At 38.5% G+C, this 23,718-nt stretch overlaps 1 protein-coding gene across 1 annotated transcript in view; it reads left to right on the forward strand.

Moving 5' to 3' along the window:
* Nucleotides 1-2,841: 2,841 nt before the first annotated feature.
* ABCC1 (ATP-binding cassette, sub-family C (CFTR/MRP), member 1) overlaps nucleotides 2,842-23,718 on the forward strand; it is a gene marked incomplete at its 5' end in the record, with an annotated part of 39,596 nt that continues 18,719 nt past the window's right edge. The window contains 16 exons of the mRNA XM_010019228.1: nucleotides 2,842-3,018; nucleotides 3,784-3,909; nucleotides 5,267-5,404; nucleotides 6,516-6,641; nucleotides 9,692-9,753; nucleotides 10,598-10,729; nucleotides 11,741-11,968; nucleotides 12,626-12,803; nucleotides 13,518-13,679; nucleotides 14,359-14,451; nucleotides 15,743-15,946; nucleotides 18,411-18,557; nucleotides 18,936-19,023; nucleotides 20,452-20,521; nucleotides 21,414-21,540; nucleotides 22,764-22,940. Coding sequence (XP_010017530.1) covers nucleotides 2,842-3,018; nucleotides 3,784-3,909; nucleotides 5,267-5,404; nucleotides 6,516-6,641; nucleotides 9,692-9,753; nucleotides 10,598-10,729; nucleotides 11,741-11,968; nucleotides 12,626-12,803; nucleotides 13,518-13,679; nucleotides 14,359-14,451; nucleotides 15,743-15,946; nucleotides 18,411-18,557; nucleotides 18,936-19,023; nucleotides 20,452-20,521; nucleotides 21,414-21,540; nucleotides 22,764-22,940 — 2,235 coding nt within the window. The remainder of the gene's footprint in view (nucleotides 3,019-3,783; nucleotides 3,910-5,266; nucleotides 5,405-6,515; nucleotides 6,642-9,691; nucleotides 9,754-10,597; nucleotides 10,730-11,740; nucleotides 11,969-12,625; nucleotides 12,804-13,517; nucleotides 13,680-14,358; nucleotides 14,452-15,742; nucleotides 15,947-18,410; nucleotides 18,558-18,935; nucleotides 19,024-20,451; nucleotides 20,522-21,413; nucleotides 21,541-22,763; nucleotides 22,941-23,718) is intronic.

Raw genomic sequence — 23,718 nt, forward strand, 5'->3', positions numbered from 1 at the left:
TCTACAGCTGTATTCCTGCCTGTGCTTACTGCCTTGTGTGGACATAGCCTGAGAGAACAGCACTTAAGGAATTGGCAGGAAAAAATGCCACCATGTTTATCTTCTTATGCATGCTTTCCTCATCTTTTGTCATCTAAAATGAACGTGAAATGGAATGGGCTTCTGCACTTCACCTGTGTGTAACCATTTCTGTTGTATGTGGAATAACAGTGTATTTAAGGCTAAGCAAACTCCTATTTGGTATCAACAGCCTCTGGATCAAATCCTGGCAAAATGTGAAAGAAGATAGACTCGTCTTGCTGCAGCTGGTAATTCTAGCAGTAATCTTACTCCAAACCACCCTGTTGTCTCAACTTTTTGTCTGTAACCCTGAAGTACCATTGCATTGTACCTTCTTGCCTTTCATGCAGAAACATGCAAATATGACAGTGAAATGAAAGATTGCACATGTTTTTAGAATATCCTCCAGCCAATATGCATAGCAGCCATGCAGTATAGCACTTCCTTCTTTTATTTAGCCATGTGGCGGTGACATGTGCGTTACCCGCTCTGTCCTTTCTGGTAATTTCCTGATTCATTTTACAGCAAGCATTTAAAAACGCTGAAAAACTTTCTGAAGCAGTATGTAGATCTTAAAAAAAATTAATAAAGTGATAGTATTCTTGTTTGTTTGTTGTAAAGCTGATTACATCCTACCAATTTACTTGTAAAATCATATGAACTATCTGAATTTGTGAATTGTAAACTGTTCTGCAGAGTCATGAGACTTTTTCTTGGCTGTTGTGCTGGAGCAGAGCAGCTGGGACTTAGAAAGCCAAAAACATTCGTGCAGTAGCTAAATGTAAGGATGACTCAGCTGAAATTTCTGATGATGTTCTGCAGTCAGGGAACTTAATAAGCATTGTGGATTGCCCACAGCGCCTCGCAGCTGCTGCCTCGTCACAAACAATTTCCTTGACCTGTATGCAGACACAGTAGAACATAATTGGGCATTTTTATGCTCTACCAGTGTTCATGTCCTTGGATTGGCTGTTTTGAGTTCAGAGATTTTTATTTTGTTTTATTTTATTTTATTTTATTTTATTTTTAAACTGCAAATTAAAAATGATATGAAGTGAGAAGAATTTTTAGAATGTTGTGAAAATAGAGGAGAAAAGTAACAGCTGTGTGTCCTGTGCATACTGTCTGTTGTTTCTAACAGAGAAAAAGTCCTAGATTCTGACAGAAATTCAGAGGGAAGTGGGGAAAGAAAATACATTTGTTGATACGTTTTCAAAAGAAGGTTGTTTTTTCTACTTTCTTATCTTTTTTTTTTTTTTTTTTTCTTTCCCCTTTTAAGAAACAAAACATCTTAATATGGAAGGGTCACATTAAAGGGGAAACTTGCTCTATGCTAAAATAATCACTGGTTATCCTCAAACTGAAATTTTTAGAAGTTGTATCTTCTGTTTCTCTTCAGATCTGTTTTCCTCTTATTGTGGCTGTGTTTGAAACTGTTTAATCAGTGGAAGATGGGGACATATAAGGATCAAAGTATAGCAGTTCTCAGCAGTGGGATCTATTTCCAGCTTTGATGTTGGAATAGAAGGGTCAGACAGTACAGCTTCTTTTGGTTCTGTTTCCTCATCTATAAAATGTGGATAGTGGCACTTATTTCTGTGACTAGCTCAGGCTTTTATAGAGGAGAAGGATTACTGACTACCATTATGTGCCAGTATTGATACTGGTATTCTGTGCAGCCGTAAGCTGTGCAGCTGGCTGAAAAAATGCTTTGCAACTGAAAATGACACTGAGCCTTTGGGCGTGGGACTGCTACTCTTGGCTGTGCAGCCTTTAAGCAGAAGCCTGTCAGCTCTGCTTTGGCTGTTGGTTATTGCAGTCCATCTGCAGCAGCGATATCTCTGTATTGCATCATTTTGTTAGAGAGTTAGAAATCTACAGCAGTTGAGAGGAAGCATCCCTTGTGATAATTTAACAGCAAAGTCAGTAATTATAAGGTAAAATTTCCTGCAGAAGATTTCCCTATCTCAAGCCAATCATAAATATGGTATGAAAGTTCATTTTGCTCAATAGTCTGTCATTGTAAATAGTTCTTGTACCAGTAATGGAAATTGTGATCGTGTTTTTATTACTGTAAGTTTTGGTTGATTGTATGGTGGTTTATCTTGTTTTCGAAAATTGTGCTGAGAAATAGGAAAACACTGAATTACATTGATTTACATTTTCCTGTTGAGTAGGAAACAGTCTGCAAGGGCAAGTCTTCCACTTCCTTCTATGCCCTGTTGTTGTGAATTACCAGGAAGTCGCAACTGGGTTTGCTGCAGACAGCTTGGGAGCTGTGAGACATTACAAATAGTGAACTGGTGTTGTCTTGTGCTGTTCACTTTTACTGTGTGCCAGATAGTGTTTCCACACTGAAATTTGGGAATGTGGTGTATCCGAGTATTTATATATGTGTGCACAGTGGTTATAATGGGAGATTAGCATTGTCATGTTATTTTTCTGCAATGATAATATGAAAGTCCTTGATTAATACTGTTAAAGATCCTGATAAGTACTATTGAAGATCCCAGTATTACATTTTTGTGTTATGGTAGCTGTGTATAACCAATGTCATCTCGTGAAGGTTTAAAGCTTCTAAGCTACAAAACGTGCAATAAAATTAGATACACCACAGAATGGAGCCAGTTTAATAGAAGTAGAAATAAATACACAAGAAGAGATACAGAATAAGACAGGTAGAGGCCATTTCTATTTTTTAAACTTAATTAATTAATTACTTTTAACACTGAAGTTCTGTGTTTGCTTTTTCTTTAACTCGATTGATTTTTCTCTCCCCAGGATTGGAATCTGACATGGCACACAGAAAATCCAGACTTCACCCAGTGCTTTCAGAACACAGTCCTGGTCTGGATTCCTTGCATTTACCTGTGGGTCTGCTTCCCAGTGTACTTCCTACATCTTCGTTACCATGACAGGGGATACATACAGATGTCAAACCTCAACAAAGCCAAAACGGTATGTGACTTCTTAAAAGCAGAATTTATTAAGCTTATCTGGAAGTTTGAATCTATTCTCAGCTATGTTTTAGCACGCTATTTTTGTTGAGCATCAGTCTTGGCCTGTGTGCACACTTAAGCTGTAACTTACTTGTTCTACTTGTGTTTGATTTCCAAGCCTTATGTGTTTGTTGCCCTTTTATCAGTAGGCTTCCTAAAATGTATTGTGACAGAGCAAAAACAGGCAAATGCTTTGTAAGACCAGATGGAGAAGACTATTTTAAGGCAACTCAATCTCAAGGCCTTTATTTCAATAATAAAAAGAATTTATGATCCTGTCAGCTTCTTAAGTTACACAGCATAGATTCCTAGAGCTGCTGCAGGTATCCTATTCTGCTTCTGTTGTGAAATAGGTACTTAAGGTTTTCTTACTTCTTTTTTGCCCCCTGTAGAATAAGTGAAAAAGTTTTAAGGACTATAATAGCATGGTGTATTGGAGAGGTTTTGCCTTTGCAATCTGTTATTCAGGAATGAGATGCACCAGCTGTCTGCTTCATAATACACTGAATACATGATACTAAAGATTAGTAAACACTTTTCTTCTAGCGGGGATTCAGTAGGTAAAGCCAAATTACTCTTCATTCGAGCATGTTGTAGAATTGGCCAAACGAGATGATCTAATTATGATTCCTCTTCTACTAGCACAGAACATCTAGTGTTCATGTATATATTGTGCTGCCTAATCTGTGTGAACTGATGTATGAAATACACTTTTGTATTGCAGGCTTTGGGCTTAATACTGTGGATAGTCTGCTGGGCAGACCTTTTCTACTCTTTCTGGGAAAGAAGTCAAAATATTTTTCGAGCTCCATTTTTTCTTGTTGGGCCGACAGTATTGGGTATAACAATGGTAAGTTTCTCTGTTACGGCCTTTGTTCATGCAAAGCCTTAAGCAATAACATACATCTTAGTATTATTCAGCGTTGCAATTCTTTAACTACAGTCTTTACAGGAAGACTTAGTCTGCAGTTGAACTGTGAAGTATTTGCTCTGAAATGTCCACTTTCTTTTAATAGGAAAAAAAATTAGGACACCCCCTTCCCCTTTCCCCAAGCCAGCCGTGCTCAGTGTGTTGCATGTCAGCACACAAGCCAGTGCTAGTTGTCTTGCCTTTTTTTGGCAGGCTTGAGCTACCGTTCATTTAATAGCTTGACTCAAGCATGGGGTTGAGAAATCAAGTTGGGAGAACTGATTAAACCTAGATAATACAAATCACACTGCACTTAGTAAAAGACTGTCAAAGGCATTGCATTATTAAGTTTCTTACTACAAACTCTTGCATGTAACATTTGTAAGTGCATGTTTTCATTTGATGACATGGTGGAAAGCCTTAAATGCTGCATGAGGCACACAGGTATCCCCAGCTAACTCTTTTCTACCTAGATACACAAGTATTGTCTATTTTCACACCAGTAGCCTCCATTCCAAGGAAAATGCAAAAATGCCTTGCTATTCATTTGTTGTCGGTTGCCTTATATTTATCATAGACTTGGAATGGTAGTGATTAAACATGATACTCAAGGTGGGGACAGGACAGGACACAACCACCCCAACAGCAGCAGCAACAACAATAAAAAACAAACGAAAAACCCCAACTGCCCTAAAGCGTGCTGACAGATGCAAGAGCCATTAAATAGTTTGTGGTCATTTAATAGTACGATTGTCAAGCCATTGTTAGGATGATTGAAAATGCATGGTGCAGCAGCCAAATGAGATTACTAAATTGTACCAGCTTCCTAAAGGACTCTGAAAACACACAAAATACAGAAATGGAGTAATATTTGATCAGTGTTTTTTGGCATTGTGGCTTGTATGGAAAGAAGTATTTTTATTTTAAAAAGAACTAGTAAAGAAATTCTTGGCAAGGATATAGTGTCACTATAATTGCATGTTGACTTGTGATGTAGAACCAGAAAATTAAAGTAGTAAAGTCTGGCAACTTTTGACAGTGTTTTTGTGTATGTGGTCATTTACTTCTGTGTAATACATACTCTTTTTCACTTTTTTGTCCACTTCTTATCTTTACTGCTCCAGAGCATTTAATACTTAAAGGTATTTTTGAATTGCACTTAAAATCTCTGGGTGTTTCTGGGAGATACTGGATTTGGAATATTAAATAAGCATACTTTGAAACAGTACCTTGTATATGTGTATAATTTTGTAAAACTTAAAGCATGTAAATACATTTTTATCTCATTTGTCTACAGTTGCTTGCCACATTTTTGATACAATATGAAAGAATAAAAGGAGTCCAGTCTTCAGGTGTCATGATGATTTTCTGGCTCATCTCATTGTCATGTGCCACAGTGGTTTTTAGATCCAAAATAAAACATGCCTTAAATATGGTAAGTGATTGCTGGCCTCATTCAGTTGAAAATAATCCTAAATACTGCAGAGACAGAGTAGTTGCTTTCTAACTGTGCCAGTCAAGTTAGTGAATGATTTATTCAGTATACCTTCATTCCTTGAAGAACAAAAGCAAAAGAAGAAAGATGTAATAGCTCTTGTTTAGTGAAATCCATAGTGATCTTAACTGCAGCAACAGTTGCCAAGAAAATTCTGCTAGCTGTTCCAGAAAGGAGATGCGTCTGCTTGAGTACAATAAAAGTCTATAATCTTTGATACGAAAACTGTTGTGGGAGTTTAGTTCGTCTTCCTGTTGATTGTACAGTGGATTTCCGGAAACACTCGGTTTGATGGTTATGTGGTCTCATCTGCTGAGACAAAATGAAAGTGTACGAGTGAAATATTTTTATGTCAGTCTGCTTTATAGTAAGGCCACCTCAAATATCAGATTATTGTGGAGCTTCCTGAAAACAGCATATCACTTTGATTTCTTGAACCCTTTAAGCTCTAGTATGAATTTTGAGAACTTTCAGCCAACTTTTGTCTTTAGCTGTTGTGAGCAGATTTTTACTGGTGAGTGTGGGAGTGCGTGTCCATCTGTCCTGTGCTTTGATTTTGGTGGCTTATGCTTTATGTATCAGACCTAGTCTCAAAAATGAAAGAAGCTCTGGAATTTGGGCATAGTGCAACAAACCATAATCTGAATTTTGCTCCTCTAATTCTTATTTTTATGTGCCTAGTAAATAATAAATTTGCCTTGAAAACTTCTTACCACCCAGTGCATAAATGCCTTACTCCTGTAAAGAATAGCTTGACTTCAGATTGGGGCATGCTGTGTTGGTACAAACCATGTCTTAAAGAGAACTTCTCTACAGAAGAAGTTCATACTTTATGTGTTTATCGCAGTTGTTGTTTAAAAATAATGGTATCTTTCATCTCCTCCCCCCTCTCTTTACCTTCCCTTAGCCAAAATAGGCATTGACTTTAATTTGCATGGGGTTGAGTAGTGTAACATTTGTATAATTTACAGCTGGTTTATGTTTAATAGTAACATGTTGTTTTAAAGAAATTCCTCAATCCTGCTAATTGGAGTGTTACTTTCCTTTGTAGGGTGCTGAAGTGGATGCATTTCGTTATGCCACCTTCTGCATCTACTTTATCCTGTTACTTGTACAGCTCATCCTTTGTTGTTTTCCAGAACGACCACCTTTGTTTTCTGAAACAGTAAATGATCCTGTAAGTGTTCAGTCTGTACTATCATATGTGCAATATTCTGTACAATGAGTTATAGGGCCATAGTTTCCCAGATGCCAAGTAATTAAAATATATTTGACTTGTTTGCAGTAGTGTTGTTTCTGCTCTTTAGTTGGTGATGCAGAAGATGAAGCCCATAACATGCAAAACAAGGTGGGTTGTACTTAAGACAAAAATACTGTTTCAGTCATTTCTGAAAAGCATTCCTGAAGGTTAAGTTGTATGTATTTTATTCAGAAGTGCTGCTGGAAATCGGTGGGAAATACCGGTTTTAAATGCTGTCCTCCTAGTCAGCTGATACTGTTCAGTAGGTAGGAACTCATAAGGATGTGCATTCCCTTCCTATTGAAGATGAGGAAGAGTCTACACCTGGAAGACTATGCATCGGGATAGATGCATTTGACTTCCATATTCTGCTTTCTTGTATCAAGCAGAAATGTAACCAGCTCAATTGCAAAAGCATTAGCATTAGAGGGTGGTCTGCATGTAGAAATGTAATTTTGTCTAGATGTGATCTTTTTGCATATGTTCATAATTGTATGTGTTAGCTATGGATCTAAAGGATCCCAAGGGATGCTGGATCCTTACACTGCTTGCTTAGCCCCAGACTAGACCTTCTGAGTCACAGTGGAGAGACATCTGTCACTGCCAGGAGTTTGGATGTGCCAATGTGAAGTTTAGAAACCTCAGATCTCATGTTTGGTGGCTTTATTTATTTATTTGTTTTAAATAAGGTGTAATTCTGGTTTGATGGCTGTTAGGTGGCACTGACTGGTGAAGAAAGGTGTGAAATATGTGTGTGTGTGGGGGGGGAATAAGTGTTGCCTTTAACTGTGGAAAAGGTCCATAAACAGTTGCACTTAACTAAATTAGAGTTACCTCTCTGTTGGTATCCAGTGTGCCAGTGGTGCTCTGCATTACCACTGGCAGTCAATCTGTGTGTATGTGCCTGGAGGAAAGAGTATATTGCTCAGTCTCTGGATCCTCTTCATCTTTGGGTTCTTTTCATCTCATGTAGGGTTGAAATGTATACGACAGGATACCGTGAATTTATAGAAACCTCGTTTTCTGCTTTGATCATAGTTAAAATAATTACAAAGGTGCTTTGAGACCACAGTGGTTTGATTTTGTGTTCTGAGTGTTTCTAGGAGTGTCTCTAGGAAATAGGATAGACTTAAAATTTTAACCTTCTTGTCATGAGTGTTGTCTTTGTTGAATGTTATGATGGGGAAAAGAACAAAGCGAGTCATTTAAGTTAGTCTTAAACTCTGCTATATTCCCTTCTGCCAATCATTTCCCAACCAGAAATTTTTGTAAGTCTTGAGTAAAATCTTACTATATGCTTACTTAAGCCAAAAAACTATAGTGAATTTCTAAGACGTAGGTGCTGATGTATATGGAAATCAAACAGTGTGTCTTGTCTCTTGTTTTCTCTTTGTTTGCATCACTGAAGTGCAGACTTGTTACAACTTGTCTTCATTCTATCTGCATGAATGTCAATAGGATTAATAGTTCTTTGTGTAACAACTAATTTTACCAAAAATAGTACTGTTTTAACTGTAATCTAATGTGGTTCTATATTAAAAAATTTGCTTTATGCAAATGAAGTCCAGTTTTTGGTGGTATAAGATCTAGTGGACGCTTGAATTTAGTTTCCATCTGCAAGTAGATAAAAAGAAAAAAATACATAATTTTATATAAAATTCACAATATTTTGTAATTTTGTGAAGTTGAAAGTATCCTCTGTATTGGTGGAGTAGAAATGCATCTGTCAAGAATGCTGGTGTGGCTGAAGGCTGAAATTACCTAGCTCCATTGCCCCACTTTTTTTTAATATCTCTGAGTTTAAAACTTTTGTTTATTCATTAAGTGATGGTGTGAAACTTGTTTGCAATCATTTTGTTGCAAGTGTTTAAATACTTTGGAAATGTGCAACTCTTATCCTCAGTCACAAAAAGCATACATACATACTCTCATTGTTCCCTGCAGACTTGTACAAAACCTTGTTGTGTGCAGAAAAGGAAATGCAGGAGTCTGTTTCATGAAGCATGTTTACAACACGCTTTGATTATAGCTTAGTGGAGAAGGCATGTTACACAAACATGAGTTGAAAGATGCAAATCTTGGGAACTCTTACCTCTGGCTTTTTTAATTGCAGTATTCTAATGATGTTTGGTGACTTCTGTAGATGGAAATACCTGAGCAGCTCCAATTATAGTTGATAAAAACCTAGTGGTTTATGTGCTGAAGGAGTGGCCAGTTTTAGCATCTTTATGTGCTGTTGAGAGCAGTGAAAGAGGGAAGAGAGAAATCTGCACTGGAATTCTGCAAGTCAATTACCTTTAGTGCCTTTGAAATTCTCCCAGCCTTCTTCTCTGCTGTTTTAATCCAACCAGATTAGGAGAGGATGTTAACCTGAAGAGTAGTTAAAACAGACAGCCATTGGGCTGGATATAGAACTTGAGCTAGCTGTGTACCTTTATGGCTACTGAAGTTTCTCATGCTTATTGATGAATGAAATGCAGGGGTTTAGGGGCTGTTTTGGGATGCTGTTATGGAGTTTATAATTTATTTTTTTTTCTCTCATTTGTGCATCTGTTGTGATGGAGTCACAGCACTTAACTGCTAGAGCAGTACAACTAAACTATTAATTTATGACTAACTGCCCAAGTAACATTTACGCTGTCATATGGTAGCACACCTTGCACTGTTACTGGTAGGCACTAGTCATGACATATTGAGAGATTGTCTGGCCTGCACTGTCTTAAAAAGTTCCCTCATCTATTTGTTGTGTTGTTGATACGGGATACTGCTATTCCTCTGCCCCAGTGGTCTGCTCTGCTGACAGCCCTGAAGCTGTGCTTGTGTTTTCTGAACAAGCCGTCAGTGGCAAAAATGACAAGATTAGTAATGTGAAAATAAATACGATAAACAAAAGGAATTTCAAAAGCGTCTTCTCTGTTTGGTTTGTTTCTTTTGGCCCTGTATCACTCACTTTGTATGTGGATTGATTTCTTTTTTTTCTCCTTCAGAATCCATGTCCAGAGTTCAGTGCTTCTTTCCTCTCCAGAATCACTTTCTGGTGGATCACTGGGTAAGATCAAGATGATGCATAAAGCACCAGTTAGATGCTATTTTAGGAGCCTGCTTTCAGAATTAAATTAGCAGTAATCATGCAATGATTTTGGGTTTTTGTAGATAGATATTTTTTTCTTTTTAATTTCATTTATCTTTTTTCTTCCTTTGTGGAGTCTTTGTAATTTAAGTTTTGCCAATATATATTTAGTATGTTTGCTGAAAGAATATAATGAAAATTCTTTGGGAAATATAAGAAGATAGAAATTATCAGCTCTATTTAGAAACTAGGGCATTCAAAACTGTTAGCTCCAGTAGGTGTGGGTTCTGTTTATTTTTCATTAACTTAGCTTTGGTTATGCTGTATAATTTGATCACAACACATGTTCTTGTGAGTTAAAACACAGAAACATGTAAAATAATAGTGCCATGTAGTTGTGGTTGGTGCTTGGCCAGAGATCCAACAGAAAGCTAGATGAAAGGCATTGCTTTGTAAAATTAAAGGCTAATAAAGATTTTGAAACTTTGTAGGCATGGGAATATTAATTGCCTGGCTGATTTTCAAATGAGATCACTGCATGCTTTCTTTTATTTTCCCTGAAATTTGAATCCAGTGGCATATCCTGGATCCTTAGATGTTTTGGTGTCTTCATTCTCACTGTAAAGACAGGAGGTTGTATGTTTTAGCATCTGCACCTACATTGCTACAGATGCTAACTCTTGAATGCATTTTTGTGAAGAGCTGGCTCTGTTTTGGGGCTAGGTGTAAGAACCACTGTCTTACGGCGCACATATACACACACATATATAGACACATATCTCCAGTGTTCTTAACTATATACTGCTGATTCTTTCTAACACAGGTTGATGGTTCAGGGTTACCGGAGACCTTTAGAAGCCAAGGATTTGTGGTCATTAAATAAAGAGGACAAATCGGAGGAGATAGTGCCAGGTTTGGCTAGAAACTGGACAAAAGAGTGGGCAAAGGCCAAGAGGTGAGTTCAGATATCCTGGCTGGTGGATCTTCCAACATGTGGAGATTCAAAAGCCCAAGTTACTCAGCCTCTACTTAGAGGTGTTTGTCATCCGTTATGAAGCCTGTTTTTGTAAGGCCCAAGTGGCAGCTCTATATTTGTCCTTAGGGGCATACAGAACAGGAACTAAGTAGGGTGTTGTGTATCATCATTATGAAAAGCTGCATCAGGTTTCCCTTAGTCTTCCATGATCTAAAGCTCATTACTGTTTCTTTTGATGTGTGTTTTTTCCCTAGGGAGGGAATGTTTTTACGCAGTCAAACTTCAGTCATAATTTAGGAGCTTGGGCTCCCTCTGTAGTTAGTGAAGCCACAGGAGGGCAGTTCAGGGTGTAAAAGTGAACTGCTTATTTCTTTCCTTTGACTAATAGGGAGCTTGGGCATCTAAGCCAGATGACTAAAATTAGAAGGAGTGCATGCCTGCAGTTTCCATTTGACTTTCATCATCATTTACTGCAGGAAATAGAAGTACCTTTTTCATTGAAGGAAAATTGCTTGCTTGCTTACACAGTGTATTTTTACATACAGCTTGTCCTCAGAAGTTTGGAAGTATGTAGTCTGGCATAAGCCAGATGCATGTAATGAATGTGTTCAGTTCATTGGGGATGACTTGGAATAAATCTGACTGCAATCTTTTAACTGTGGTGTACAGTGAGGCCTTGATTTTGAAGAAAGTTCAGCATACTGGATTCTGGAATAATAATGCCCTTTGCTTTTTAACACGTTACAGCCATTATTCCCTTTGGCAGACCTATAGAAGACATTCAGCAAAAAAAAAAGAAGACTATTTGTGAATAGCCAGTTCTTACGGCTATGGTTGTATGATTAAAAAGATGTTTGATTGGCAGTAAAACCCAATTAAGCTGTTAAGAGGAGTAAACAGCTTATAAAAATCTCATTTGTGGACTGTGCATTTTCCCAGTTGGCTTTATGCTTGAATAAAGGCTACATTACATTCCTTCTCTTATTTCAGGCAACCATTAAACATTGTATACTCGCCAAAAAAGCAACAAAAACCAAGCGACTCAAATGGTGATGTGACAGAAGAGGCTGAAGCTTTGATCATAAAACCATCTCAGAAGAGCTCTGAAGCATCTTTATTCAAGGTGTTATATAAAACCTTTGGACCATATTTTCTCATGAGCTTCCTGTTTAAAGCTGCACATGATCTCCTGATGTTTGCAGGCCCAGAAATTCTGAAGTAAGGCCTATATACTTTATTATTGTATTAAAAATATGTGGACAGAATTTAAAACACACTGGTGTTTGACTCACCAAGCTGCTTTGCCTTCAGCTGGTTCAATGGGGAAGAGTTTCATGCAAGCTAGAGACCATGCACATGGGTGATTTCGGTCCATTGATTTTCAAATTATAACATCATATGTCAAGTGTTTGACTTTTTATCTTCCTTTCCAACACCAGGAAGGCCAGGCAGGAACTTAGTCAACAATAGCAGGAGAGTTTATTTAATTCTAACCTATAATGATTGTGGGATTACAAGTTGCAATATGTGAAGCAACAGAGAGCTTGGACAGTAGGAGGAGTTGTACTGCTTGAAGGTGAGAGATGTAGAACAACTGTAAGCAGCTGTATTTTAGATGGAGGGAATATGAGACTTTTTAGTGTAGCTCCAAGAGAATGCTGCTCATGTAAGGTACTTTAGTTTGAAGTAGTACATTATTAGGAGAAGAGTGATGTGTGCTAGTATAAAGTATTTCCAAGAAGTTTGCTGATGTGTTTTGTCTAAAGTTTGGTATTTTGGGTGCTTGCATGACCCATGTAATATTTGGCATAACCTGAGGTTGTAACCTGACATTTCATTTTCATATATCAAGAGAACTAATTCCACTCTCCACAGATTGCTGATTCGCTTCGTAAATAACAAGGCAGCCCCAGACTGGCAAGGCTACTTTTACACAGGGCTGCTGTTTGTTTGTGCCTGTCTTCAGACACTGATTCTTCACCAGTATTTTCATATTTGCTTTGTAACTGGAATGAGGCTCAAAACAGCTATTGTTGGTGTAATTTATCGAAAGGTAGGTGTTTCTTTAAATACACAACAATACCTCTTGGTGACTGTGCAAATGCATCACCTAAGCGTGAATAATTAAATTAATTAGGAGACTGTTAATGCTGATTCCTAACTCTTAATAGAAATGAGAGAGTATCTCATTTATAAATAAAAGCCTTTAAGGTAGAACAACTTTCTAATTTACTAGTTCAGGTACCTTTTTCCTGCTGCCAAACAAGAAACCTTGTCTTGTTCAGAGCAGGGGTGTGAAACTGCTTCAGTTTGTGCTGAAATTAGGATGCATTTACATTTACAGCTTCATTTAGGATTTAGCAACAGTGCCATCTCATCTTGGAATAAGTTGAAACATTTTGGAAAGCTGTGGACTGATTGCTCTGTGTGAGCAAAATGCGTGATGAGAAGTGAAGGTTCTTATACTAAAAACCAAGCCAAGCAAACAATACCCTCAAGCAATAATATCACCAATCAACCAACCCTAACCCCAAAGACTGCTTGTTGTCTTTAATTCTCTGTTAGTTTTAAACCCAGCTGCTTGGTTCAAACTTTATAATTTGCATTTTGTAAGATGTGCAGGTTAAACTGAATATGACGCAGGAAAAGGATTGCTTATACTTTCAAAAATGAAGCTCTGTAAAGCAGTTGAATTCTGTGAAGAAAATGCAAATGAGTCAAGTTTTCTTTCATGTTGCCTTGTTTTTTATTTTTAATCTTCATCTAGGCACTTGTTATTACCAATTCTGCTAGAAAGACTTCTACTGTGGGTGAGATTGTGAATCTGATGTCTGTGGATGCCCAGAGATTCATGGACTTGGCTACCTATATAAACATGATTTGGTCTGCACCTTTCCAGGTGATATTAGCACTGTACTTACTGTGGCAGGTGAGTATTGTGTGTTGTTTATTGTTATGCCTTTGGGCAACATGATGCTTCTTCTGGTCATGACTGCAGACAGCTCTTGTTCAGACCACTGGAGGGTTTACAGCAGTGTGCAAAAAATACTGTTTGTTTAGAAGCCATTCAGTGCTGCTTTTGTCTCTGCTCAAGAAAGCTACTATCTCACTTTTCACTTTATTTGAAGAAAAATGGTCTTGGTTCTGCAGTCTGAAAGTCCCCGTATGAGATGTTTGCTCTTTTTAGTCCAGACAGTCACCAGGCTGACTTCCCAATTCTCAGTGTCGGTTGGAAAGGTAATGAAATTCCCCAAGAAGTTGGCCATTCCTTGCATGGATCTCTATTTTAGAAGAAGAGATAAACCAGTGAAAATTGGAAAACATTAAATGATCTCTGGATTTGTGTATAGAACTATATATATATGGATAGATAGATATAGGCCTGTATCTTGGTATACCTCTCTTGAGGGCTATATTTTTGTTTCAAAAATCAAAGCACATAAGCATCAACTCGAGCCCCTACTTGATCCTTCTTCCACCATGCTGCTTTTGAAAAGTGAAGAGGTTGAAAAGCTATTTCAGAATGCTTTTCTGTAGCGTGTCAGTGGTTTGACTTCAGATTTTTAAAAATGGGTCTGAATAAGTGTTTACAATTAAGTGCTTTTCAGAATTTAGGTCCGTCAGTGCTGGCGGGTGTAGCTGTCATGATCCTTCTGGTTCCAGTAAACGCTGTGATGGCAATGAAGACAAAAACCTATCAGGTTAGAACCTTTATACATGTGACAGAGCTTTTAAGAAACATGTTCTGCCCTTTTGGCTTGTTCCTGTGGTTTGTCCTTTTAAGTTTTTTCCTTCCCTCTATTTATCCCTTAAAAAAAGGGAAGGGAAAGAAAGGTTAGGGGTGTACGCAGAAGAAACAAACACATGTATTTTTCAGCCTATCTGTACATAATGGTCTAAAAAATTTCCAATAGCTAAGACCAGGGTAGCAGGTTAGCCAGCTTCATGAAATACCTGATGATTGGATTGGAAATAGTTTAATATTATCTTGTTGCCTAAGAACTAAAGTGCAAATGTAAACTACTCTTTGCCTAATGAACTTTAATGAGTGAAATATTCACATTTCCAGGATGGTTGTTGCAGTGGTGGGGTGTGTGTGGTTTGTTCATGTCTGTCTTCTAGGAGAAGTCTTATTTGTCGACTGTTCTTGATCCCTTGTTGATTTTATTTAGAGAGGGTCAGTTTGTTACACGTAAGTAAATGTAGACTCAAACTCTCATGCTTTCTGTTACAAAAACCACTACCCCACCATGTGCTTTCGGGTACAGACTTCAGTACTAGCTGAATTTACTGAACATCAGAGGAGATTTATTTAGCTCTAGATGTTCATCAAAATATACCACAGCATTTAGTTGCCACATGGAAGCAGTATGGGTATCAAGCCTGTCACGGCCACACTGCCACTAGTAACAGCTGTCTGGGGTAGCTGTACCAGTACAGTCTACTGACTCTGCCTAGTGCTGAGTCAGAACATCATTTCAGCTTTTCATTGCCCTCATTAAAATACTTTATGAAGACAAAATTTTCTTCTTATGGCTCAGTAGAAAGCTTTTTGCCTTAGCACACCATCAGAAAGCCATTAATACTGCTGAAAATAAAGCAAAACCAAATTTGGTCTAAGGTTGGATGCAAACTCCACATTGCTGAAACTTGATTATAGAGGCTTATTTTTTAACTGCATTGTACCTAGGATGAACATGAGCCCCAGGGCGCCCTGATGAAGGGTTAAGCTCTTTTGAACCAGTGCCACAATTGTTTTGTTCTTGGTTCAGATTTTTAGTTGCATGAATCATTCTTTTAATTTGTTTAAAACATCTTGTTAATTCTGGTGTTTGTTTATTCAGATAGCATCTCAGATTTCCTGCTTGGGAAGCTAGTAAGCTTTTGATGATAATGAGGTAAATTTTGCCATTGCAAAATACAAAGCTCAGAACTTTGTGACTCTGCCAAGTATTGTGCTCTGCTAATTATTTTTTGCAATGCTGTTTTTAGGTAGCTCAAATGAAGAGCAAAGACAACAGAATTAAGCTGATGAATGAAATTCTCAATGGGATTAAAGTTCTGAAACTTTATGCTTGGGAATTAGCCTTCAGAGAGAAGGTATTAGAGATCAGACAGAAAGAACTCAAAGTCCTAAAAAAATCTGCTTACCTTGCTGCAATGGCAACCTTCACTTGGGTTTGTGCTCCTTTTTTGGTAAGTGAAACAAATCTAGAAGTCTGCTTTCATTTTTGGGATCATGCTTTCCAAGGCAATGCTTGAGAACTTGTTTTGGTTTTGGATTTCATGAGTGGGAGAATTAAAATGCCCTCTGCAGCAGTGAGAAATTGAACACTTGGGTCTCCACTTCTCTATGAGAAGGCACTACTGTTTTATTTGCAACTTAGCAACATCTTAGTTGGAATTACTCTAGAAGTTAATGGCTGAAGTATTTAAAAAAAATAAAAACCTCCTCTGCATCTCCCTGTTTTTGGTGTGTACTTGAGAAGATTACGTGTACTGTCAGATTTAGAAGAGGTAACTAAGGGGCAATGTACCCTCCAGGTGGTAGCTGTGGCTGAGAGTAAAACTTACCTTATTTCAGCATCTTTGAGAGCAACAGGTCCTTAGGTAAGACTCTGATCAAGTGGGACACTGTGCACCAGGTATACCTCTGGCCTGGTTTCTCCCAGTATGTTTAAGAACAATGTGGAGAGGTAAAGCCTTTGCATACCTTGGGATTGCTTCAGGTTCTCGTTTTAAAAAAGATATTCTTGATATGCAAGGCATCCCCACTGTGTTTGTGGTTAGCTTACATTTATGCTAATGAAAGAGAAGGGTGAGATCACATCAAAATGTCTTCAGACTCTGTTGGAACAATGGGCTATTGCTCGTCTGCAGACGCAAATAAAAGGCATGACTACATTAGGGTAAAATATGTGCCATTCCAGTTGAAGGTGTTTAAGTGTACTTTCCAGTCTCAGATTCCTTCCCAACAAACATTTTTAGTGTTTACATTATCTTTAGGGCATGATGAAAGGCAGAAGAAGCAGTGCCCTGGATAGGAAACATCAGCTGCATTCTTCAGTGAATGCTTTTCTAAAAGAAGTCTGAGATGGTTTTAATATAAATACATTATTAAATGAAGTTTCTAAATAAAACTCTGCAGGTGGACTCCTTCATGCTGTCTGTGGAGTCTGAGAAGACAAATTTGCCTAATGAGTAGCTCTATTCCAGCATATGTTTGGAATGTGTGGGTATGGTCCTGCACCTTTGGGTATTTGCCACTGGGGTAGAATTGGTAGAGCCCCAAGTGCAAGGCTGCTGTTTAACGTCCCGTTTCTTGGATTTTTTTTTCTTTTGTACATGTTCTTCTGAACTTCTGATTAAAGAATTATTGCAGGTGCCTATTTGAAAGCACTTTTGACATATGAAACTTTTATTTCCTCTAATCCTTTTGTTTCCTGTGGCCAGGGCTCTGTAAAACATTTCTTACTAACGGTACCAGGAGACTATTCATTCTGCAGTGCCTCCCCTACTGCTGTGTGCTGATAAGGGTGTATTTCAGACTCGTTGCTGGTAACATAAGAGTGCAGACATGCTGCTTGTGAGGTTATTCTTTGGACTCTGTCTTGTTTTTGATCTCTGTGGGAGGGCTTTCTCCCTGGGATATGGTTGTCCAAACTAAGGATTGTACAAACAAGCTACTGTACCAGGCACAGCGGAGTCAGATGCGTACGAAGAACAATACGTGTCTTCACAGCAGTCAGATTTTTGACAGAAATACTGTCTTCGTGGATGCTGGGCCTAGAAGAGACTGTTCTTTAGGCATTTGAGTTAATTGTTTCAAGTCTTGTGGGAGGGAGAATGCTAGAGGTTAGCCTACCTTAATTTCTTGTTTTAAGTGGCAGTCTGTGGGAAAGAGTTGAATTGGATCTTGTAATATACTGCGGTATGAGTGGTGTTACCATGGAAGAAAACACTGTTAGGGGAATAGATCTGAAGGTGAACATTTGGTTTTACTTTGTTTAGTTTTGCTATAATCAATACATTTTTAATAAGTATATGGGTTTTTAAAAATTATTTTTATACCTTATGCTTGATGTTAACAATGTTTCAATGTAATTTTCTTGGTCAGCATAGATCTTAAACTTTTCTGTTGTGAACCGTTGAGGTACTATAAGGCTTCATCTTTGTAACGCAGTAGAGTTTCAAGTTTCTTGGTAAACAATCTGTCCATTATGAATTGGGCTGTATTTGAAAGTCTAGGTTTGTGGTATTTTTTACAAAATATAAAATGGGTTAGCGTTGGAGTATTTATAACTTTTTTGTCTATATATGTTATTGATCCACTATCTGGTACTATGGGGAGTGCCTTAAAGCTGAAAGAGCAGCAAGAAAGACTAGTGATCATGCCTCTCCTTCCCTTCTCCTGCACTGTGACCACAAATAGCCCAGGGCATTTGTGGTTTCACACTTGCTGTATGAAGAAAGTGAGCACTTGACACCTTTCCAAGAGAAGCCATCAACTTCTTCTTACAACAATAGATTTAAATCGAATGTTTGTTTTGCAGAAAGTGTTACCAGAACATTACTCTTTGATTCCAGTTGTCAGACTGTGTGACTCCTGAGTTAGTGGCTTTAAAGATACCTTAACTGTATTCATTACACTTTGTTTCAGGTTGCCTTGTCCACCTTTGCTGTGTATGTCACAATAGACAAGAATAACATCTTGGATGCTCAGAAGGCATTTGTTTCCCTGGCCTTATTCAACATCCTCAGGTTTCCACTGAACATGCTTCCTATGGTTATCAGCAGCATAGTAGAAGTAAGACTCCAGTCATTAAGGGGTGTTTCTCTGCAGAAGTAGCTGCTGGGTGGAAAGATTACATTCCTGTGCTTAAAAGAATGTCCACTGGTGAAATTCAGCCACTTCAGAAAGGGAGCTTTGCATTTCTTGTGTGTTAAGTGCTGTGCCAGCAAAATTACCCATCCCAGTTATGGTGGATGGGTGTTCCTGAAATCAACCATATTTCTCGTGGTTTGGGAAGTGCAAGTTTGGTCACTATCCAAGAAACTGTGCAGTGGATTCAAGGAGGGATTAGAAGTGCATAATAATGATGTAATGCGTATGTGGTGCAAAACAAGCAGCTCTTAAATATAACGAGCAGAGTGTAAGATAGTTTTGCATCCCTTTCCCATGTAGGCCAGCGTCTCCTTGAAGCGCCTTAGGGTGTTCCTGTCTCATGAAGAGTTAGATCCAGACAGCATAATTAGGAGTCCCATCACAGCAGGTGAGTTTCTTTTCCTGTTGAAAATCAGTGTATGCAGGTTTCGGGTGTCTTTTGCAGTGTTTCTTTTGCTTTCTGTAACAAATTTACTGCATTTTGGTGTATTTCACTGATAAATTTTAGCCAGAAAGCAGAGAAGGGAGTTTGTAAAATGAAAACATATGAAAAATTTTTAATGCCTTCTCAGCTATTTCTTTCCTCTCTCCAACTTCTTTGTCCAAACTACGGAATGGTTACATCCAGGCACAGATGGGCACTTTAAAAATTATCCATTAGACTGTTTTCAGTGTATCCATTTGAAGTCTGTAGGCAGTTAAGTGAATGATTAATGCTGTGCCAAACCCCAACATTTTGAAGAGCAATCATGTAATGCTTCAGCATTCTTGAAGGAGAAAAGATTTAAGTCCCAGTTAGGCAAATGCCTCTACTTTCGGTTCAGTGGGGAGCGTCACTCCCAGTGTCACTTCCACTGTTTCCAGTGTTGCTGGTCCAGTTAGGAGACAGATAAGCATGAAGGCAGTTATTCTGAAAAACTAAAGCCCTTTTCTTGCAAAACAAAATGTAAGTCAGTAATTTTTAAATGTTTTTTTCTTACATCCTTTTTACAAAGTAGTGAAATCCCACTTGCTCCGTCTCATGCGATTAGCTGAACTCTGTATCATTTGGAACTAGATGGTTTTTAGGGTCCCTCCCAACCCAAATCGTTCTATGATATAAGTCACTTGGCTTTATGGTAAGCAGCTTCCTTTTGGGAATATCCCTTCCCCTTTCTTAGCTGATAACTATGAAAACATTGCTCACAAATCTTTAGTGTGTGGGTTTTTTTCTGTCCAGTAATGGGTTGCACTTACATGCTAATGTACATATTTACCTAGGCTAAGTATTCATTGCATACTGGTTGAATTAGGAGTGGTATATTTTGAGTTGTTGCTATAAAAATCTGCAGATGCCAGCAGCATGCAACATTTCACTGAACAGTGGTTTTGGTTATTTTATTTGGTAGTTTGAATCCCCGCCCCCCCCCCAAATGTGTTAACTTGACTTCACCTATAGAACTGGCAGTTTAGGGAATGCTTCCACTGAAGCACAAGTCAGACGGAGGCTGTTTGTTTCCTGAACTAACTTTGCATGTTGCAGTGGAGTTGCGGGCTAAAGAAGGGTACAGCTGAGTAAGTCAGGATCTTTGTGTAGCTGACATTCATGCACCTCGTGGTTACTGAGTAAGTGTAACCTCAGAACCTCTGCTGTCTTGATAAATTCAGTAAAAGCGGAACACAAGCTTTTGGTAAGCAGTGGGTGGTTGTTCTGCTGGAAAAGTAGTTTTATACCTCTTCCTCATGTAGTTAGATTATCTTCTGTGGCACGTTCCAAAGCATACAATTCAACTGCTTGCAATGGCACTTTTATAAATATGAATTTTCTTTTTCTCAGCTGAAGGATGCATTGTTGTAAAGAATGCAACGTTTAGCTGGTCCAAAAATGATCCTCCTTTCCTGAACAGGTAAGAATTAGTACTTTTTATTCCACTCCATAATCTTGCTGCATCATAAAGGATCTGTATTTGAATTTTAAAACCTGTATGCGGAAGAGTTTGTTGCCATAAAGGAACACGAGAACAAATAACATCTGTTCTATATATATTCATGAACTAGAGGAATTTGCAAAGTATGTTATATGTATAGAATGCATAAAGGGGAGTATCAATGGGTGTAATGGGAGGTGAGAAAGCATCAGAGATTACAAGCTCTTGCTGTGTGCTGCAAATAGAATGAACTCCATCCAGAGGAAGCAGCCAGATTAACTCCTCGTAGTTATCCCTAGTCTCTCCTGTTTGCGCTGTGTCCGCAGAGTCTTCCTTTTAAGATCTTACTCTCGCTGAACTATAGCCATTCTTAATTCCCGTGCTGGAGGAAACCAGTGAACAGCCTTGCATGTGGTATGACTAACAAAGTAACTGGGGTGATGCAGCTTCAACCTGTGTCTTCCCTGTGCCTTGTCCCCTTCTTTAATTTTGGCTGCTCTTTGAAATTGCATATTCTTTGGGACAAGGGTACTATTTGGTAAGCATCCATTGGTATTTACATTTGTGTTCACAGCATTTGACAGAAGTATTGGACAGGTGGTGTCACAGTGTTATGTGGTTTGCTTTTTTCTACAACCCGCGCCCTCCCTTTGATTAATTACGTATTAAGATGCTATGTCCTAAGAAGAGGGCCTCTTGGTGCTTTCTGAATGAGAGGTTTGCATTTTCATACAGTTAAAGTTTCTATGCTATGCCAGCATTTGCAGTGGATGTTCTGATTGCACCTGCGTTTATATGGTCTGACCAATGGACTGTTTAACTGCTGGGATGTGCCAGTAAGCAAGGCTGAATTACGTGCACTTTATTTCAGCATTAATTTCACTGTTCCTGAAGGCTCCTTGGTAGCTGTTGTTGGTCAGGTTGGCTGTGGAAAGTCTTCGCTGCTGTCTGCATTACTGGGGGAGATGGACAAAAAGGAAGGCTATGTGGTTGTCAAGGTATGATGTGTCTGAAGAACTGTTCAGCTGTTTGTGGGTATTGCCAGAGAGATTCTAGATTTCCAAGTGGTCTGAAGAGGGTAAGAGACAGCCTCTCAAATTAATGTGGTTCTAGTCTGATTTCCTGGCAGGCCATGTATATGCCTTAGCTTGCACTCTGTGTGATTGCCCGTTAAGCCTCAACCTAACAACTTCTGAATCTGTTGGTTTCAGTTTTAGCCAAACAGAAAGAATGAAGGAGGTCTCAAAGGTAAGTATTCTGGTCTGATGAATCTTGCTGGCAGGCAGGTATGAGGTGGAGAGACCCTATTAGGAGTTGTCCTCCTGTTACAAGGAGGAACAGTATTGGTTCATAACTTCTTAGACATCAGAGAACTACAAGGAGAGAGGGTATACCCAGTTAGCCAAACATGGGAAAAGCTGCTGTTGTAATTTGTACTTTCTTAGACATCAGAGTTGCACAGAGCTCACAGATGAAAAATGACCTGTAAGTAAGTAAATAAGTAAAAAATCATTGGTTTAGATTTTTCTGCTGCTGTAATGTATGGAAAGGGAATTATTTTTGGAACAAAACAAGTATGTTGCATTTAATAGAATGCACATGTGGTCACCTCCAAAATTATTCTGGAAAAATAAAAGCATGTGAGATCTGAATCACTGATTATTTGTGCAGGAAGAGAAGGTAGAACTAGTACTCAAAGGAAAATACATTGAAGTACCTCAGTCTCCTCCTTCAAAGTGACTTACATGAAAACTACTTCACCTTCTTTCTGCAGAAATCTCTTGGCAGGGATGCGTTTGTTAAACACTTGCATTCCAGATTGACTTGTTTTATGCAGAACGTAATTTATCACTTTATGAAAGAACTAATGACTAATTCAGCAACTGTGCAAACATTGTCTAAACAAATGTTTCCTTCAAGTTTATGTTAGAGAATCATATTTTGTTTGAAGTTTTCTTTTACCAGCATACTTTCTGTGTTTTTTACTTTCTACAATTTTCTACCAACATACTTTATTGCATTCGCTTATACAGAGGTTTATAACAATAACATTTTGGAGGAGGTGCTAGCCCAGCAACTGCTTGGCGAAGTTTTGAAATGACCATAGGCAGTTTGTGAGGTGGTTAGCACTGCCTGCCTCACAAAGCCCTGCTGTGCTTTGACTTTGTGTGCAGACTTTTAGTCTAAGGTACTAAATAAGGAACTTTTATTTTTCTTACAGGGCTCAGTAGCCTACGTTCCTCAGCAAGCCTGGGTCCAAAACGCAACTCTGCAAGATAACATTATCTTTGGAAGGGAGGTGAATGAGAGCAGGTACAAGCGTGTGATTGAGGCTTGTGCACTGCTGCCTGATATAGAGATTCTTCCTGCAGGAGACAAAACAGAAATAGGAGAAAAGGTATTTAAATACCCACTCTACCATATCAGTGCCATTGCTTGTACTTAAGGCTGTATGACTTCTATTCTACTTTATCTTAAAGTTGTATTGAATTTAAAACATTCAGAGTAGAAATCTTCTAGAATAAGAGGCAATTTGAGTAGTATGTTTTCCTTGTCTTTAAGCCTCAAAGGGGAGGACCCTCCCTTACAAATGCAAAAGCATCTTGCAATGACAATTTTTTTATTATCTCTAAGTTGCCATGATCATAGAGTAGAAAAATGTGTGGAATCAGGAAGAGGAGAATCTTCCAAATGCTGTAGCTTCGTTTAAAACAAACACCCCCACCCTCCCAAACCTCCAAAACAAACCCCAAAACCAGCTAGCACACAAAACTGGCCCTTAGTTGCAAAAGCATGTTAGGTGTGGGATTTAGAAACTTGCATGGATGTCGTAGTGCTCTGCTATGGAAGCAGGACTAGTCATCCCCTAACCACATAGCTATCAGGGTATGTGTATGTAACCTGCTTAGTATTCTGCTGGGCTGATGTTGTCCAGAAGACAGGGATATATGCTTTGCCTGATGAGTAGTTATAGGAGGGGTATAGCTCCCAACCGACAGCCCCAGATTCAGTAAAGGGTGCAGCTTTATCTTCCTTATTGGTCAGCAGGCCAACCAAATTGTAGAGTGTGAGCAGAGTTTTAAATCAGAGGCAGCACTGCAGAAATACAGCTGAGAAGTAGCCTCCGAATGTACAGAGTAGGTAGGTTGGTCTGGGTTAATTGCTTTGTAAGACTA

Source organism: Nestor notabilis, unplaced genomic scaffold (assembly GCF_000696875.1).
Source record: "Nestor notabilis isolate BGI_N333 unplaced genomic scaffold, ASM69687v1 scaffold27497, whole genome shotgun sequence".
Classification (NCBI taxonomy): Eukaryota; Metazoa; Chordata; class Aves; order Psittaciformes; family Psittacidae; genus Nestor; species Nestor notabilis.